The sequence below is a fragment of the Curcuma longa genome, chromosome 5, assembly GCF_044706935.1.
Source record: "Curcuma longa cultivar G26 ecotype Majalengka, Jawa Barat chromosome 5, ITB_CL_G26_1.1, whole genome shotgun sequence".
Lineage (NCBI taxonomy): Eukaryota > Viridiplantae > Streptophyta > Magnoliopsida > Zingiberales > Zingiberaceae > Curcuma > Curcuma longa.
In genome coordinates, this window is record NC_133865.1 from 457,687 (window position 1) to 477,949 (window position 20,263).

Sequence of the window (20,263 nt, forward strand, 5' to 3'; positions counted from 1 at the left end):
TCAATTGCCAAATAGAACAATTTGAAAACAGACAAAGATCCAATTCTTGAATGGTTATTAGGATATATTGGTGCTGGGAGCACCACAGTGAACTCAAGGTGCGTTTGGTTAGGGGTCATCCATGATTACCTTGATTATCCATCCAAAATTATCAACTAAAACCTTGTTTGGTTTAGGTAATTAGCGATTCCCAAGTAATATTTTGCGACATCATGCCTAGGTAATGAATCCGAAACTTGACTTTTTCAAGTTATTTCATTCTTGAAACTTAAAATTATTTCTTAGAAATATTTTATTATGTTAGATAAAAACATAGAGTGACTAAGGCTAATGCTTCCCAGCTTCCTTTTGGGGATATTAGATTTCCATCCGAGGACTGTAGGACTAGGTTCTCTCAATCTACCTATGTACCCATACCATCTAGATATTTGAGTAGGAGAATTTTTCACCGACCATTGCTCAGAAATCATAAGGATCATAGCATATTATGGTCTCTCTACTCTTGTTTACTATGACCATGAAGTAAACATTAATCTTTGTACTCAGTTTTATAACAACCTAGTACGAGTTAATGATTTTGCCTACTACAGCAGTAAAAAGGTGAAATTCGCCACCCCAGCAGTCCCACACGGTCGATTCCACAGCCATCTGTGAGGAGGTAAATCGGGAAGCTATAGTTGGCCATTACGGGGAGGGTATTGCCTCGGCTTCGTCGAAATTCGACTCTTGCCCATTGTAGCAAGTCTACCCCGCAGTAAACAACTCAACCATGCCCCGGGGACAATGATCTAGAGTTGGAGGTGTGGATATTCTATACACACCTACCTTGATTAGGAAAAAGCTAGAGTTGAGTTCCTCGTACTCAACATTTTACTGCTTTCCCTTTTCTTCATTACTTTTTGTTGATCCTCATTCCGCTCTCATACTGGACCATATCTATGCTCACTTCTTTGGTGGTGAACAGGTTCCTACTATCACCAACTTTAGTGTTGTCTAGTTTAGAGCCACAGACTATGCTTTATATAGTCTTGGTGTCCTGTATTTTGCTAATTAACACCAGAGACCTAGCCATCATGTGTCCATTTCATTCTTTTCTCCTTTACGCTCTTAGACATAGGTTTGACTTAAACCTTAGTCTACATATTTTTAGGTCCATTCTTTATCACTCATCTATCGCTACGAGTCGATGGATCCACATGCCCTATTGTCATATCTTGACTTTCATCTTCTCAATCCTAGGGATTGATGTTACTCAGGGAACGTCAATCCTCTATTTGAGTGTGATATCATAGGGGTTAGGCAGTTTAGCTTAGCCAAGATGAAAGTTGTGGATGATATTATAGTTTTGAAGTAAGGGGCACCATCAGCACTAGAGCCGCCACTTTAGACACTAGATATTGATGAGACTATGGCTAAGTTCGCTAGAGATGAGGTACCAGCAGCTCCATTATTCCCACTTGCCTTGATTTTAGAGGACCGAGTGATCCGACTTGAGGATACTATCATTCGTGGATTTCAACATGTGAAACTCAACTATAGGAGCTGATGGATATGTTTCGAGCTTAGTACATGAGTCATCCCCTCCTTTTGACTAGATCTATGGATGTATTTGCTTCTAGATTTGTTGACTTCTTTAGCTTGTACTATTTAACTTATACATATGTTTGCCTTGCTTGATATTTTAATTTGATTTGGTTGATTTATTTTGACTTATTCAGTTGACTTATGCTTATTTGACTTTTAGTTTTTATTTAGTTATTTTCAGTCTATTATACATGCCTATTTTTTCTATTATATATGTTTATTTTTCTAATTGAAAAGCATTCTCCTTCATATCCAATCCATTTTTGATGTATGAAAAAAGGGGAGAAAAGTAGAAAAGTTAACAAGAGTTAGTTTACTATCTTAACATTGCTCTTTTCAAGAAAATCATTGTCATAAAAGGAAGCTCTAATTAAGGGGGAGAATCATTAAGATAGTAAGCTAGGAGAAAGTACTAATTAAGGGGGAGAAAATAATATTACCATGCATTTGCCCCTATTATGCTTTCGCACAATTGTTTCATAACTATTATTTTATAACTAACTTTAACTTAATTTTCATATGATCAAAAAGGGAGAGATTGTTGGTGCTGGGACCACCATAGTGAACCTAGATTTTTAATGTATGATCTAGAGTTTGTTTGTGAACTAATGATTCTATGTCAAGTAAAGTAGGTTACTTGATATATGTAAGTCCTAGTTGGGAATCAAGCAAATTGGCTAAGTCCTAATGAAGCTAGGCAAGTGTAAATTCCTGGATGGGAACTATGCAGTTGGTTAAATCTTGGTTGGGAATCAAGCAAAAAAGACCTAATTGGTGTAGGACTTAGAAAGAGCACTAAAGGGAGGGGGGAAGGTGAATAGCATTGTTCACTTTTTTACTTTGTTTTTGAAAACTCATTTTAACAAAGTTGAGCACGTAGAAGAAAGTAATAATTAAAAATAAAAGGTAAAGATATTTTTATTTTTACTTCGTTCACAGCCTTTGGCTACTACTCCAAGGCCCACAGTCCTTGACTTCTTCTGATAGGCAATTTACTAATCGACTCTTTCTCACAACGAGAAAGAATCTCACCTTTTTACACTAAGAGAGAAATGGAAATAAGTTTACCATTCCTATAAATTTAAGTACAAAAGACGAACAAAAGAATGACTACTTATTATCGACACAAAGGTAAAAGTTGTGTGCGGTTGTCAGTGCAATGTCTCGACGTTGCAGCAGCATCTCAGGAGCCTGGATCATGTGAACTAGCATCGTAGAATGATTGTTCAAGTTGTGTTGAAGCCTCTGGTCGCAGTCGCTTATGTGGACCAATCCAAACACCTGGATCTCCTTCTGGGCACCCCCATATTAGCTAGTCAATCCGCTATCATAGTTAACTCTGCCAAGTCCAAACAGAGTCAGCTAGGAGCTGAAGTCTTAGCACATAAGTCCAACCGAAGGCAGTTGGGTGTTGTGGCTTGGCAAAATCATACTAGATGGTTCAGCTGGGAGCTAGCATCAAGCCAAGGTACACGCAATTGAAGTTAAACTTTATACATACTGATTATGTGTGTCAAGTGCATGGAAGCAAGGTTCAAACAGTTTTAGGGGACTGGAAGGGAGCCCGAGTGACTGATTAGAGAAAACCTTCGACCGTTGGAATCAAGGTGTACTAGGCGACTAGAGCGAGGAGCTAGCGACCATAACGTCCAAGCAACTGTAGATGCTTCCAGGCGATCGGTAGGGATGAGATCCAGTGATTTAGGAAAACATGTCAAAGATGAAAATTGATGCAGCTCCAGGCGACCAAGGGGAGTCTAGTCAACCAGGATAGTAGACAACATTTACTATAGGATAAATGTTATAGTCACATCAGCTGTCTCCCAGGCAATCAAGGATAATTCAGTCAATCGGGAGGTGCCACGTCAACATCCAAAGAAAGCCTATAAAAGGAGCCCCGACATAGAGCTTTCATGTGACTCATCATCAATCATTCTCAATGTGCTCGTGCTCACATTCAATGCTCTTTAGGCACTACGTTGGCAACACACTATAACATCGCTTTTCATCTTCCATAAATGGCAACTCAAGCATAACACTATTATTTTATTATTATCATATATTCTTGTATTATTATGTGTTTTATTTTTAAATTTTTGTAAAGGTTTCTCCACATCTAGAATCTTTCTTGAAAGAAACTAATTGAAATAAGAATCAATTTATTTATGTCGTTCATCCTTATAATTATTGCATGCTTTATGCAGTAACCTAGAAAAATTATTGCTCTTAGAATACTTAGTTTAATTACTTATTTTTATTCTGCTATATTACTTTGTCAATATTCTTAGAGTTATTTTTCATCCTTCAAAGCTTATAAAATTCATAACGCTATTCACCCCCTCTAGCCACGACCTGGAAGTTAAGTTAGGAACTTTTCATTTAACTAGCTCAAAGCAAAATCCGAATCTAACTCAAGACAAGGTTTACGTTCTGAGTTAAAACAAATTAATCTAAAGGCCTAATCCTAATTCAACTAATTTTCAACCCTAGATGGTCTTGCAAGAAGGTTTCAGCACAATCTACCCTCCACTATTCAATTGCAATAATTTTGCCTATTGGAAAGGAAGGATGAAAGATTATCTCATGAATGAGATAGAAAATTAGATGATTATCAAAGTAGGGTTTGAACTACCTAGCCATCCAAATGGCGAGTTGGTTGAATTCAGTCACTGGACAAGTGAACCAAAAAGAAAGCTCAAGCCAATGCTCAAGCCACAACTACTCTAATGTGGTCTAACTCAAGAACAACGGAGTAAAGTTGGACCCTTTAATAATGTTAAGGAATTGTGGGAGAAGCTCATTAAGCTTCACGAAGGTTCATCCAACTCATAAACCACCAAGAAAGACTTATTATTGTTGATGCAGTTTGTTCCGATTGTTGTTTTGATGTTGACACAGATTTAAGTTCGTTTTAGTTGAATAAGAATTAAGTTCAATATATTCAGATTGACCATGGACTAGATGAAGTTGGAGAGGGCTCGATAGCTCGTTCTCCGGACTAGGTCAGAGAGGGCTCGGTAGCTCGTTCTCTGGACCAGATAGAGTCGGAGAGGGCTCGGTAGCTCGTTCTCTGGACTAGGTCAAAGAGGGCTCAGTAGCTTGTTCTCTGGACCAGATGAAGTCAGAGAGGGCTCGGTAGCTCGTTCTCCGGACTAGGTCAGAGAGGGCTCGGTAGCTCGTTTTCTGGACCAGATGGAGTCGGAGAGGGCTCGGTAGTTTGTTCTCCGGACTAGGTCAGAGAGGGCTTGGTAGCTCGTTCTCTGTACCGGACTATGGACGGAGAAGGCTTAGTTGCTTGTCTCCGGACCGGATCATTGTGTTCTCTGAATACATGGTCCAATGTGGTTGACTCGAGTGAAATAGACCAAGTAATCAGATAATCGATGGATGAATAGATTAAGTCATGGCTAGGATGGTTAGTCGATCATCGGATAGATTACAGAGCATTCTGTGAGAAATTGGATATCCCACAGAACCCACCGTAATCGACTGGTCAATCGATTAAGGACAAGCTTAATCGATTTCGTGATCGATTAAAGGCTTTTCTGAGGAAACCAAGTAGCGATATTTAATTGATCCACTGATCGATTAAGCACATGCCTTAATCGATCTCCTGTTCGATTAAGCATGCCTGATCGACTAAGCCATCTGCCTGATCGATTAAGCTCTCTCCCGGGAAACCATTTCTTGCCCGGGACAGGTTCTTCTTCCCGGGAACGCATGAGAATGAGTGCTTCTTGCCCGGGGATAAGTCCTAGTGTTTCTCCCGGGAATGTATGAGAATGAGAGTTTCTTGCCCGGGGAAGTTATAGGGTTTCTCCCGGAAACGCATGAGAATAAAAGTTTCTTGCCTGGGAATACATGAGAATAAGAAGTTTTTGCCCGGGAACAAGCTTCTTGCCCGGGACAAGTTCTAGTGTTTCTTACCTGGGAATGTATGAGAATGAGTATGTTTTTCCCGGGAACGCCTGGACATGAAAAAGTCCTCGAGCATCTAGTGTCTCTTGTGCCACCTGCAGATGGTGTTCACTAGACACTCCAACCTAGACCTGAGATCGGGACTTCAAAGGGCGAGACCTACTGGTCCGAACTAAGATCTCCTAAGTCAATACCTCCAGGGTTGAGGTATCTGGTGCTAAGACCTCCATTACTGAGACCTCTAGTACTGAGTCCACTAATGTCGAGACCTCTAGGACTGGGCATCGAGAGGTACGCTAGCTGAGTTCCACCTGACTGAGATCTGTGACCACAACCTAGCCATGACCAACTCTCTTTCCCTCTGGCATGGAATAGTCACTACTTCCCCAGGATCAATATTGACAAGTTTGATGGAGGGCAATGATATGTTAACTAGATAAATGGTGATGAACAGGGACACAATGGTATCATATTGTTATTATGGTAATCACACAATGATGCAGTACATTTTAAATCTTGTAACAAAACTATTATAGTATTAGTGATAATTCTTATTTCATTTTTAAAAACTTGCTTAATAAATTATGCTTAAAAATATTAAATCAACATCTGATAATTTATTCTCATAAAAAATTAATTTATTAAATAAAAAATGTGTTATGTGTGTTACATAATTGAAAAATATAATACATATACATGTTAGTCATAAAATCCATACGAAACTCATTAGCCATTAAAAAGTCAATGCTAGATTTAGCAATTCCCAGTCTTGTAGCAGAAAAATAGAATAACATCTTTACACCACATTCCTTGTATAAGCTTAAGTACAATAATATACAAAAGAAAAAAAAACAAATTCACTTCCATGCAAGTAATCATTGCATTAAAAGGGGCTGCAACAACAAAATTAAGGGTAAAGCGCAAAAAATAAAGTTGAATGAGCAAAGGCTGGGTCAAAAATCACTTAGTTTTATGTTTGTTTTGTATGGAAGATGACAGGCAGAAGATTTCTTTAGTAAATTGCTATAGATATACAGGTGCAATTGCTCACTATTCTGTATAGCAATAAAGAATATGGTCTAAGCAGTGCTGAAGAGTGCAAAATTAAAACTCACGTCTTGTCATGACAAATTATAAGAGCACACATGATGTAGATGACAAGATACGGAAAACAAAACAGGGGCAAATTGCCATCTTAGAAGGGAGAGAAACATACATTATTATTATTTGTGTGCTGCTTCACCATTACCATCTTCAGTTTGAGAGGCCAACTTCACAATGTCTTCGACAAGAATCTTCCCATCTGGACGAGAACAGGATTACAGGTTAGCAAAATGACATGAGGTTTGACAGACTCAAAACAAACATTATAAAGATAACCTGTATCTCTAGAAAGATTGCTGATGAGTTCTTGGACACCTTCCTTTCCAATGGTGTCCTTGAGATACATGGCAGCAGCTGCAACCTCTTCTGGAGTCACTTTGCCATCATGATCCCTACAAACAGACAAGAAGAGCAGAGGCAAAAAAAAAAAAAAGTTAGCCTCAGACTTATCCAAAGAGTTCAAGTTTGTCCTCTTGCCTAACTGCTTCGTTGATCTAGTAGATCATAAGATGCTTCTCATTTCTTCTAACTTTTATCCTCCTGGTGGCAGGTTTTTTTGCTCATTTTACTTCTGTATCATTCTTTTTCCTTATATCCTCCTGTTTGGATGGTTTCTTACTCTATGCTTCTGTATCATTTTTTTCAATATTTTTTCACTCAAAAATTCACAAAGAAGTACTACCTGGTAAGAAACTACAGTCTTAACCAGATTCATTTGCTTCCTGATAGACTCAATTGGTTAGACTCCTATCTATAACATTTTGCAACCTATGCAATTCTTCAACCAAGCAATGCAAAGTAAATTGATATCAAACAGATACATCTTCTCCAATAAGATTATAAAGCATCATTCTTGTCAAAAGGAAAATTACCAGCATGAATCTATATAACTGCCTTAATTGGTTCAATTTGAATAAATAAAATCCTAAGTTAATCTGATCTTATAGTTTGTAACACAGGTGTTACTTGTTTTACAAGGGATAAACACTTTGGATATTATTTATATCCATACTATTTCTATCTATGAGTTATTTTACATTGTTGACTAATATTAATAGTTATACTTCTTGTATGATTGACCTATATTTTTATATATGGAAGTATGAGTGGATGTGTGACATAGCATGAAAATCAATCTATCGAACCATCCAGGAACTTGAAACGAAGTTAACGAAGCACAGAAGATAATAGCTTCACCCAAGGAAAAATATTTGTTTCTTCATTTGCATTAATATATCAATAAATATACGTTATTACTAATACGTTAGTCATTTTTACCAATATAAATAATTTTTGAATATTTTAATATGCTTAAAATACTTAATCATTTTGGAAGCCAGAATCCCTATTCTGTTATAATTGGTCCATTTTCCATAGCATTAGCTGATAACTCCATTTCTTTATTATTTCATTTGTATCTTTTCTAACTCATGATAATCACTTCAGGTACTTAAGGTGACCATGTTATGCTAGGAGAAAGGTAGAACAAATGCCTTGTCTTTCATTGGGACCCAGCTGAAGTTATTTGAAGCCTTGGAGAAACCTATTTTGGCTACATCTAATCAGATGCAGAACTTATGTTCTATCTCCAAACTTAATGCCTATTTGTAAACGGATGAGGCAAATATGGTATGTACTTACACATATACCAGACCTCATAACTATTCTTTTATTCATGTATTCAAAATGATGTTATAAATATTGCCCATTATCCCTTTTAGATAATGTCTGGACAAATATCATAGAGAACTCTCTTGTGGAAGATTGAAAACCAACTTGTAATGCTCAGTCATGATGAAAATACTGGAAAAAAATTGAAATTTACCAAAATATGCCCCTGATTTTCCAGATATATGAAAACACACCCCTCTCTTTGATTCTCAAATGCACACCCCTTTTACCCCAATATACCTCCAGTAAAAAATTTCCTCCAATTGGAGCAATCACAAGCCGATTTGAAATGGGCTTGTGATAACATTTTAATTTGAAACTTAATATGTGAGTCCATGTCCACCTAAAATATGCATTTAGGGAATGGGCACACCCTAATGGAAGGAGATTTGCTTTGGGGGAATACTCTGGTCCAAAGAAGCTAATTTCATAATCAGCTTGCTTGGAGAATATTTACACGAAATAGACAACATACTGATTAGAACCACTCTGAAATCTAGTCATCACATTCATTTCCACCTAAAACATGCATTTTATAGATAAGTCCAAATGGTGTCTAACCAGCAAACTTTGGCTTAAATTAACAATCTTATTTGAGAATCAACTTGCCTAGGCATATTTGCACGAAAAGGTCAACAAATTGAGTTTGAATCAGCTTGCGACATCATTTTCACTTGAAATCCTATATGAGTTCATTTTCATGTGAAATGTGAAATTTAGACATACATAAAGATACCTAAACAAAACACTTCAAGGCAAACAAATTGATTTGAAAATGGATTTGAAATCAGCTTGTTTGGGCAGGTTTGAGGGGATTCTGAGAAACAAAGGTATAATAGAAATTTAAAAAAACAAGGGTGTTTTAAAAAGTGAAAACAGGAATGTATTTGGCAAATCTGAAAAGCTAAGCACCATTTTAGTAAATTGCCCAAGAAATGGTGTTTCAAGTTGTACTAAATGTTATTTTATGATACTTCCATACTTGGAACTCATACCAGCCCCACTATTAAACACGTCTATTCATCATCTTCTGTATATCATGCAACCAATATACCTATAACCAACACCAATGTATTTGGATTTTCAATTGCCTTAATCCTTCGTCATGTCCATGGCTCGAATTTCACTTCACTAATATAACCTTTTTGTTTGCAAGGTTAAGCTTGTATCTGTTGAAACAAACCAAACATGAGTGGGAGGTTACCATCCTCACCATTTTCTAGTTCATTTATGAGGTAATATTGATCCGTGGAATGTAAGATAGTATGGTGAAATTGCATTTCCTTCAATTAGTTTGGTTCACAAGAAAATCTGTGTTAAATTGCACATCAAAAATGTTATATTTTGTATGTTAAGCAGATTGAGTGATGCTAATATCAGTAACAAATCATCTATGAAAACAGTATCAACAGTATCATAATATTTAACATCAGGTGTGTAGAATCTGTATACTAATGACAAATTATATGTGGATTTTCCCTCTTCAAAACCATCAATTTGTTGGTATAACAATACTCTCAGTACCCTCAAGTAGTCAGTTCAACAAATTTTATTTTTGACGTTTGGCAAAAAGTTTAAGTTAGGGTTGCATGTGGAACAGATGTGTGCAACAAACTTATTATGTCATGTTTGGCATAGGTTTAAGTTAGGGTTGCATGTAAAATGGATGTGCACATCAAATATATAGGAACTTGGCAAAGTGCACATGTAGCTCACAGAGTTCATGACTCGACGTGATTGAGTTGTTATGGACTTGACAAGGTCAAGTTAGATGCATTTTGCTCGATGGCTTAAAGATCCATAACGAGCAAGACTCAAAGGTGCTCGGTAAAGAATGGTTTGAAGCATTCATGGGACTAAAACTACATGCAAGGTAGACTCTAGGATGAAGAGCATGATTCGATATTTTGACGACCTATAATGAGACAAGCTTGTAGGTGATTGGAGAAGGAAAACGTGGAACATTGGAGACTGAAAATTCCTAGCGATACATACTCTAGGGTAGCTCAATATGAGGTTAATTGTATAGTTCCAATAAATATCCCAATTAGGCAATATGAGACCATGACAAATATGCACATTAATTGAGGAAGAGGAAGAAGAAAATTAAAGAAAACTTAATTAGCAATAATAAAACAAAATAAAATTTATTTAAATATAGATAAGGATATGTAGGGGATAAAGCACAACAGCGTAGGAAGATCCATATACCACCCTCAATTAGTGGGATAAAAACTTGATTATTATTATTGTTGTTACTATCATTATTTATATTTGAGAGGAGAGAACACTTCTATTCATCATTTGTCTTATTACCTATTGGAAAGGGACAAATTTAATGGAACCTCTACGAGGTGAGTCACCAAATTAGTTATAGGTCACGGACTAAATAAGGATCTCAGAACCATATTATACTATGTTCTTGGCAACATTGTTTATATTTGTTATTCTTATATTAGCTACATCTTTAATTGACATGAACTATCAAACACACAAGCACTGTACACAACTGACAATGAATTTGTTTGTGTTGTTACAAGAAAGCATTTTAATTCTAGGCATCAATTATTTATCCCTCCCCTCTAGCCAGACCAACTTATACCCAAACCAACCATCAATTCTAATGAGTGGTATCATAGTAACTAACTCAATTTTAAAAAATTAACATCTTGGAGAGAGTCATTTTTCAACTTACACCTTAGGAGTATGATGGTGTAAACTTTGAGTATAAAAAGATGAGAACGGGATAATTCTTCCTAACTGACTTTGACTTTAAAGTATTTTAGTGATATGGATTTGTTGTTCAAATTGACAAAAGGGTAGATCCAAGGTTTAAAATATCGAGCCGTGCCGAGGTTTCAGTCCCGAATTGAAACGATACAGTTTCTATACCATATTGTATCGTGCCAGTATAGATTCAGTATTTTTAAAATATAAAATATATTAATTAAAATAAAAAATTTAATCTAAATATTTAAAAATAAAAAATAAAATATTTTTAAAAAATAATAAGATAATTTTATGGATTTTAATAAAGTCTATTTAAATTATTCTCAACTATAGCTAAGAATTGATTATTAAAACCTCAATTAAACTCTAATTTTAAAAAAAATCAAAAATCGCGACGTTGCCCCAAATCGCACACGGCCCGCACGCAGCTTGCGCGCGGAGGCATCGCCGGGCCCGGACAGCGCCTCCGATTAGAGGTGAGCAAAAATTCAATTAAACCGATCAAACCGACCGAATTTAAAAATTTGATTCGATTATTTCGGAATTTCAGTTATTTTTCTAAGAAAATCGGTTAATTCGGTTCAGTTTCGATTTTAAAATTTCTTATTCGGTTAAACCGAATTAATCCAAATAAAAAAATAATTTATAAATTTCTATGTTAGTAAACTTATAAATCCCTAACTAATTGGTAAATTTTTTATAACATTTAAAAAATTTGATTATTTCGGTTAATTCGGTCGAAAACTGAATTAATCGATATTTTATCGGTTCAGTTTGTTCAATTTTTATTTGAAAATTCGATCGGTTCGGTTAGTTCAAAAAAATTCGGTTCGGTTCGGTTCAGTACCGTTTTAACCGAATACTCAGCCCTACCTCCAGTGGCGTCGCCGGGCCCGGGCGGCGCCTCCGGTGGCGTCGCTGAACCCAGGCGGCTGCTCCGGAGGCGTCGCCGAGGCCGTGCGACGCCTCCGGAGGCGTTTCTCGATCAGAACCACTATGTCAGTGTTGTGCCAATGCCGGTCCGTCGATGGAACGAAAAATTTCGCTCGTATCGCATGATACGGCTCGAAATTTCAATCCCTAGGTAGACCTCTAAAAAGAAGAAAATGGACAAGTAAATAAGTTAATAGGTTGAGAGAAATGAAAGAGCCAAGAAAATCATATTAGATATATTATCCAATGAAATTTTGAGCAAGATCAAAGACTATATACAGATGAAAAAAAATTGAGAAAAGGCGGTCGACATTCATTAGAAGCCCTTACAAAAATGTTGAATTGGTTAACAATGAGGAAGATAAAAAAATTACTAGCATAAGGACTTGAATTGGTTAAAGACAAAAAGAAAGTTGTTGAGGAGCCATAATTCGAGGAGGATTATGAAAACCATCATAAATTGTAGAATGGATGGTAAACAACGAAGATGAGACACATCATCAAAAGGATCCTTAGAAGGTGAAGCTTCTACATCCTTAACAATTGAGTCTACATCAAAGTCTAAGAATGAAATTTCAAATGCAACGCCTTTTAGCCCTTTAGTCTTAAGTTATGAAGCCAAGACAAAGGATAGTATGCTCCGAATATAATAAGGGACATTACAAAAGCAAGTGTCCATATATAAGGAAAAAAGAAAACAAGAGTCAAAGACAAAGAAACAAAGAAGGATAAGAAAGTGAAAGAAAAAGGAATCAAGAGAACATTGAAATGTTTCATGTGCAATGAAGTTAGACATTTCACGGTTGAGTGTCCAAAGATCAATACAGTGAGAACAAGAAGGGCAACCAAGAAGATTATTAAAGAGGTAATGTTTGAAGATAAAAAAGGATGGAGAATTCAAGGTCGAGCCCTCACAAAGCAAATGCATTAAAATTCAAGAAGGGAAGCCAAGTCAATTATGGGATAGTGACTTCCTCAACCAACTCTCAATTGCATGATTTAATATATAATATTTACTTTTCAATTAGATGTGTAGAAGAATGACTACTTAGAACAAGAATTTAGAAAGTTTGTGAAGTTATAGTTAACACATCTTATTGCTAGGTAAACATCAGGGATTCTAGTGTATAAAATCAAGGTTTTTGGTTAAAGCTTTATGACATGAGAAAAAAGCATTATCTTACAATAAAATTCCCTTAAATTACAATCTAAAATCATTTAAACCCCTAGAAATGCTAGTAAACCTAGGAAAATGACTAAGGACTAAGAAGATGATTAGGGAGGTTATCCCTAATAAATCCAATTGAGACCAATAGATTTTGGATTAAAAAAACGTATCTTCATCTTATTAAATGGGTTAGTGTGTTCCAATGAAGTAGGGAAGAATGAGAACAAGATATTTGGTAGTTGATGCAAAGTCCATGTAGGTCCATGAGGATCAGATATTACTATTGAAAGTCCTAGCAAGTCAATGATGACTAGCTATTAGGCATTAGAAATCCTGAAAGCACAGAGACTTCTTGGCATGGTGAAGTCCCGGAGACTAGGAGTCTTTGGCATACGAAGTCCTAATAGATTAAGGTCAACTGGATACTACTAGGCAATAATGAAGTCATAATAAATCGAGGTCGACTTATAATAGGTAGAAGATGAAGTCTAAAGACATAGATGTTAGTGTTAACCTTTAAAGCTAATTATGAGATGATTGACAAGGAAACTTTTATATCATATTTCATTTATAAAAAATAAAGTTTATGATTATTATATTTACTTCAGATTTGTATCAAATAAATAAGTATAATAATGTTCTAGGGTAGTTGGTTCTAGTCTACAGCATATCAATTGGTTGAATTGATAATGGAAGACTATAGATATATATAAAATACTACTCTTAATTATTCCTAATCAAACTTTAATATACAAGGGCAATATTAATGCGTTGAGACTAGTATATAGGTCAACTGATGACTTAATCTTACAAGTTATGGATATAAGATATCAAGCTGACACGCAAAAGGCATTACAATAGATCCTAAGAAAATTTAGGTAATCAAGGATGGATGAATCCCATTCCCTTTAGGAAGTTTGAGCTTCCACGATTTGCATCTTTTCTATAAATGCTTTGTTGAGGGCTTTAGCACCATTATTAATCCAATGAAAATTATTTTAAGGGAGAATTCTAGTCGTCTTTGTCTTAAGAAAAGAATAACTAAGACCCTTGTTGATATGCTGACCTCTTTAAGCCTGTGTAATGGCCACATTGCATATAATGAACATGGCAATGGTAAAATGTGAGTGCCTTAAGGACAAGCATGCCTTTTATCCTAACTTTGGTGCAATCTTTCTAGATACGTGTAGGGAATGGTCATGACTTAATTGACCTAGGGCAAACATTTTATACATTACTAGGGCATTGCTTAGAGACTTGCTTATTTGGGAAATGCATAAAGAAGACATATCTACACTTTGAAAAAAAATATAAGACCATGGTTTGAAATCTTGTATCGTACCTTGTATTATGTAAGGCGAAACAATCAAAATATATCATTTTGATAAATTATCAAAACTTGATATTATTCAGTAGCAAGACAATGTCGCCTACATTGGTGAGTCAATTGTGTCAACAAGTATCATTTATGTCAACGCTCGACTCCCCTTGACATGCTAAAATTGAGATAATGTTGTTATTCTGTAATTTATCTCCATATAAAATAATATTAAAATTCTATCATTCCAAATGGGAGAGCAAACATTGAACTTACCGATGTCTATTTTTTTTTCTTTCTTCATTTCTTCCTTCCACCTCTAATTTACCACTGACACCATACATCGGAATGTCGGCACGATACCGAAAGAGTATCATTCCAATCAAAAATCAAAACACAAGCATAGGCACGACTCAAGATTTCGAACCCTACATAAGACATCACCTTTATTCTAGATCAATTTTATTAGCCATGCCCATTATGAGAAGTTGCTCAAATTGTATCACAGTGTCGTGTGTATGAAACAACCAAGGCAACACACAAGACTTTACACGTCATTGCCAATATTAGTATGGGCTTTTTTATAGTTAACCCAAAACTAATCATAGCCACAATTCAATTTTAGTAGTGGTGGGCCAATTTTAAAAGATGACACATTTTATTCAGTGTAACAAAACCAATGCCTCATTCCAAATAGCCAAGTTGTTCTTTAGCTGGATAGAGTGCACAGGTTGCCCACATCTATAATGTCAAATAAGGACTTAAAGCTTGTCAATTATTTTTAAAAAACACATGTAGATGTTATTAGAAACCCAACTTAAGTTTCTCATCTACCTACTATCCATAGATTGACATACAGACAAATTGTCAACATCAGTTTAGGGAATTTGCTCAAGTGTCTAGTGGATGAAAAACTAAGTATGTGAAATAATATTTTGTCAATTACTGAATTTGCTTACAACAATTTGATAAATTGATCCATTGGTCATGGTATATAAGAAATTGTGTGTCGAAAGCTAGTCAACTTGTTGACCTAATTCTTTTACATAACACTTCAAATTTATCTAAGTCATCTGAGAGTTTTACGAAGCATATTCAAATGCTTCATTTTGATCTCAAAAGGAAGATTGCACTCAGTAAGGAAGATCATAAAATTTGAAGCTAACATACTATATAGTTGAGGACTAATGTAGGGGACCATGTATTTGTCCACATTCACCAATACACTTTCCAAAGTTTCACACTTGGTCCTCTAGCCCCATTAAAATTGTAAAAAAATACGATTCTAATGCATATGTTATTGACTTACCTCGCAATTTAAATATTAATCCAATTTTCAATGTTAAGCACTTATTGTTACTTTCCTTCCTTAAGTCAACCAATTCAATAAATATCCTTCTCATTTTTTATAATCTAGGTGCTCGGGCTTCGCCTAACTAATCTTGGAGGTAGATGACCTTCCCCCCTAATTCTACCAGGTAAATTTGGAATACAACTTATGCACACTAAGAAGCCGATCTCCAAGAAATTTGTCCCATTTGGGATTCATAGGTTACGTAATAAATTATCGTATTCTTTGAATTCTATCAATATTTAGTAATCTTCCTACTTTTACTATATACATAAATTTGACACATCCTACCATTAAATTCTAATGACGAAACAAATTTAAGGTTCAAAAATAATAAACTTTTATTTGATATAGATTAATCTTATTATTATCTTGATTTATGGGATGAATGGAAAAGTGTGATATAATCTTTACATTTAGTGTTTCATAATGACCGGGGTGGAGTTTATGCAATTTAATTAATTATATCAACACTTTCAAAAAAAATTGATAGAAAGATCAAATATTAAGTTCTACTTATTATGTTGTCTTATTCTTCTTTGTAATTATAAATATTTTAAAGAACATTAAATAAATATTTATATATAAAATAATGAATCCATTTTCCCCTATCATAATAACTACTACTTGCTTAATTTCCAATTAAATGATGTCAATTTACTTCTTTATCTCACATTTGATTCTCATTTAACCCCTTTTCTTGCTGGCTCCTATTCTCACTACCTTCATCTAAATTGAACTTTGACATGAATTCATCTCCTATGGTCATGGTTTTAAAAGCATCCTATGTGGTTGCCTAAGTGTTTTTGATTGAGGGCAACCTAGGTGATAGGTATAGCCCTTAATAAGCTGGCATTTTAATAGTCTAGCTAGGTGTTATCCACTCTAACCTGAGTTTAGCATTAAAAAATATCTTTAAAAAAAATTAAGTTCATATGTTGATAAAAATTAGCTTTAAATTTATAATATGTTGCTCAACATCCCACTTCACTCGAGCCTATTACTTGCAATAGACTCACCATTCATCCAACTTTTGCTATTTCTCAACCAATTTTTTAGATTTTCTTTCAATTTTAAATTTTCTTCCATATCTTCTCTAAATCTATTCACCCTGATTTACCAAAAATTGTCTTCAGACAAGTGAAAGAAAAGATAATTTTTGAGAAATTTATATCCCACTTCCATTTTAATAGTGCCTAGCGATCAGGGGGAGAAATACTACACACTGATCACTGCGATCCACAGGTTTATACTAGGAAAAGACCTAAGCACAACATCATTTTCTTTCCAACTTCAAAAAAATTAAGTTCATATGTTGATCCTATTGCAAATTATCTTTCCTATCAAAGACTTTAAATTTCATAATATGTTGCTCAACATAGCAGTTATGGAAGAGATGAATGCCTTACTTCATCTCAGTTGGGTGATGGGTGCCTATGAAAGATACTAGTGGCTGCACGTATGGGATTGACTATCATGGTTTTCAAAATCCTGTTAAGTAAATTCATCCTCAATGATGGTTGCCTAAGTGTTTTTGCAGATCATACAATATTTTATAAACACTCAGAAAAGGGATGGCTGTTTATGTTGATGATATTATCTTAACTGGTGATGAATCAGACAGATCTAGTTGTTCTAAAGAAGAATTTCTTTTTTTCCTCATATTTTTTAACATTTATTTTCAGGAATAAAATTGAATATGTTAATATTTCTCCACTTTTTGTCACTATTCTTTGCAATGTCTTTCTCCTCCTCATAACTAGTATCTCTATCCTCTTATTTGTTAAATTTTTTTATCATATCCTCTTATGCAGCTTACATTTTTTACTCATTTACTTTGAATCCACTTAAAATTCTTTTGTTACCTTTATCGTTGCAAACTTAAGTGTAAGATTCTATTTTAATAACATTTTAAAGTTGACTACCCATGACCTCGCCTGCCACCCAGGCACTAGTAGTGGCCCAACTATATATTGCCTGGGACCTCCTTTTAATACTTAGCAATGGTAAAGTAGAATGTTAACAAAGACGATAGGAAGATAATCATCGTGCCTCTCACCCTACCCATCTAATCTCTCACCCTCTTGTCTTAATGTCTAGATGGTCTTGACTTCAATCATGATAAAGCATGGACAAGATATAGATCTCACAATATTTTCTCTCTATTAGCTTCTATTATTTGAGTAAATAAATCTTGTCACCACCTATCACATAGATGACAAATGATGATGAAGGATGAACCATCACATCTAGTCATTAGAACCAACATTTTTCCCCTTCATATCAATTTATTACTTTTGTTTTTTAATTTGAAATGCTAAACTTATTCTAAATTAAATTTCCATTTTATTAAGAATTCATGTATTTAGATTATTACATTTCAACAATTATTCATAAATCATATTTTAATTTTTTTATATTTTAACCATAATTTCATATTTTGATTGGAAATAATTTTAATATTGCCTCCTGTTGTTTCTTCCATAATGTGAATTGGTAAGTTGATAAGTTTGAATTAATTTTCTACTTAATAGAAACTTTGAACAAGCCATAGATAAAGCCTTCAAAAGTTGCTTTGACATGTGCTAAAAATGCAAAATGGGTGCTATTATATTGCTACCATAATTAAATTTATTTAGCAATCTTTCTAATAATATAAAGTGGCCTTTTATAACAATTATTTGGAATATTAAATTCCTATCATTTAGTTTAAGGAGAAAATTAAATTTCAAACAATTTAGAAGTTCAACAACTTAGTATTTTGTCAATATTTGCAATTATACCTATCCCTCAATCGATCATTGACTATTAAGATATATAGAAATTTTTTTGAAACATATATATATGCATAAAAAACTTGATTTGTTTTGACAAATATAGGTAGGGCTGAGCAAAATTTTGGTTAAACCAAATAAACCGATCAAATCGAACCGAATTTTTAATTCAGTTCGGTTTTTTCGGAATTTCGGTTTTATTTAATAAAAAAATCGGGTTTTTCGGTTTAATCAGTTCGGGTTCGATTTTTAAAGTTCTTATTCGGTTTACCTGAACAAACCGAATAAATACGACACAACCTCATCAGTCGACTGGATTTAACTCCAGTCGAGTCGTTTCTGGAGATTAGTCGACTAACCTTGAAGGTCAGTCGACTGATGGCAATCAGAAGGTATAACGACTCGACTGGAACTTCACGTCGTCGACTGAAGGTGATGGACTCGACTGGATGTGTTCATCAGTCGACTATCATCGACTCCGAGTAAACAGAAGGTAAGATGACTAGACTGATCGACCACATCAGTCGACTAAGGGCAAAATCAGTCGATTGATGAGAAAAGTCAGTCGACTGATGAGAAAAGTCAGTCGACTGATGAGAAAAAATCGGTTAATTCGGTTAAAACCCGAATTAACCGATATTTAATCGGTTCGGTTTATGCGGTTACTATCGAAAAATTCGGTCGATTCGGTTTGGTCAAAAAAATTCGATTTATTCGATTTTCGATTTATTCGTTTCAGTTCGGTTCGGTTTTAACCGAATACTCACCCCTAGCTTTAGAATACTATTTGTAAAAAATAATAATAAATTTGATAATTCTAAATCTAGTAGGCAATGCATGGATTAACTTGTTATGTCATCTTTAAAATGTATGTTTTACAGGAATAATATTATGAACTTCCTCGCACCATCACCAACTCTCTATAAGTTACACCTATTGGATATGGATTGACTTGTTATGTCATCTTTAGAATATATATTTTAGATGAATAATATTATGAACTTCTTGCCACAAACACTTTACAAGTTACACCTTGACCTTTGGATTATCTAAACATAGATCGTGTCATATTAATAATCTTATTTTCCATCAAATCCCACATGACAACAATATTATAAATCCTTTTGTCCAACTTTCCTTACTCTAGTGTAACATTATCATCCTTAAAATTCCACCAGCAAATTATAAAAATATTAGATTTACATTTCCAAAGACAATTTTTAAAGTATCACTTCGAGGCGGCATTCCAAGGTGGCCCAACTAGAACAAACCACTATAGGTGGCATTGACAATCTAAGTCTCATGCAAATGGTCGTATTTTGTCTAATAAATTTCCCACTTTATTTTGCATTAGTATATGAAGGTCATGTCATGAATACAGAGAGCTCACACTACAGAAAATAAATTACGTGATCCTAACTTGCCACTCGATGACATCACTATTTGATTGCAATATTTCTATTCTTTTGTATTATTCCTTGTGTTTAATCTTTCCTGTGAAATGGCGTAGGAGAGTCGTTACTAGTAATAATAGCAATACTAATCTAACCTCCAGAATAACATTATGTAGCAACATCCAAATGACCTAAACAAGGGAAGTATATGAAACTTCAAATTTTTGAGTCACGCCAAAGTGTCAGACTTTTATTGGAATCGACACACCTTGTCAGAATTAGAGGAGAAAGGAAAAAGAAGAAGACACAACTATATAA

The 20,263-nt window shown here is 34.8% G+C and overlaps 1 protein-coding gene across 1 annotated transcript in view; it reads right to left on the reverse strand.

Moving 5' to 3' along the window:
* Positions 1 to 6,458: 6,458 nt before the first annotated feature.
* The window catches only part of LOC141829310 (uncharacterized), a 39,969-nt gene continuing 26,164 nt past the window's right edge, over positions 6,459 to 20,263 (reverse strand). Inside the window, exons 14-15 of the mRNA XM_074716753.1 lie at positions 6,883 to 6,998; positions 6,459 to 6,805 (exon numbers count right to left, since the gene is read on the reverse strand). Of these exons, the coding sequence (XP_074572854.1) occupies positions 6,726 to 6,805; positions 6,883 to 6,998 (196 nt within the window). The 3' untranslated portion in view covers positions 6,459 to 6,725. The remainder of the gene's footprint in view (positions 6,806 to 6,882; positions 6,999 to 20,263) is intronic.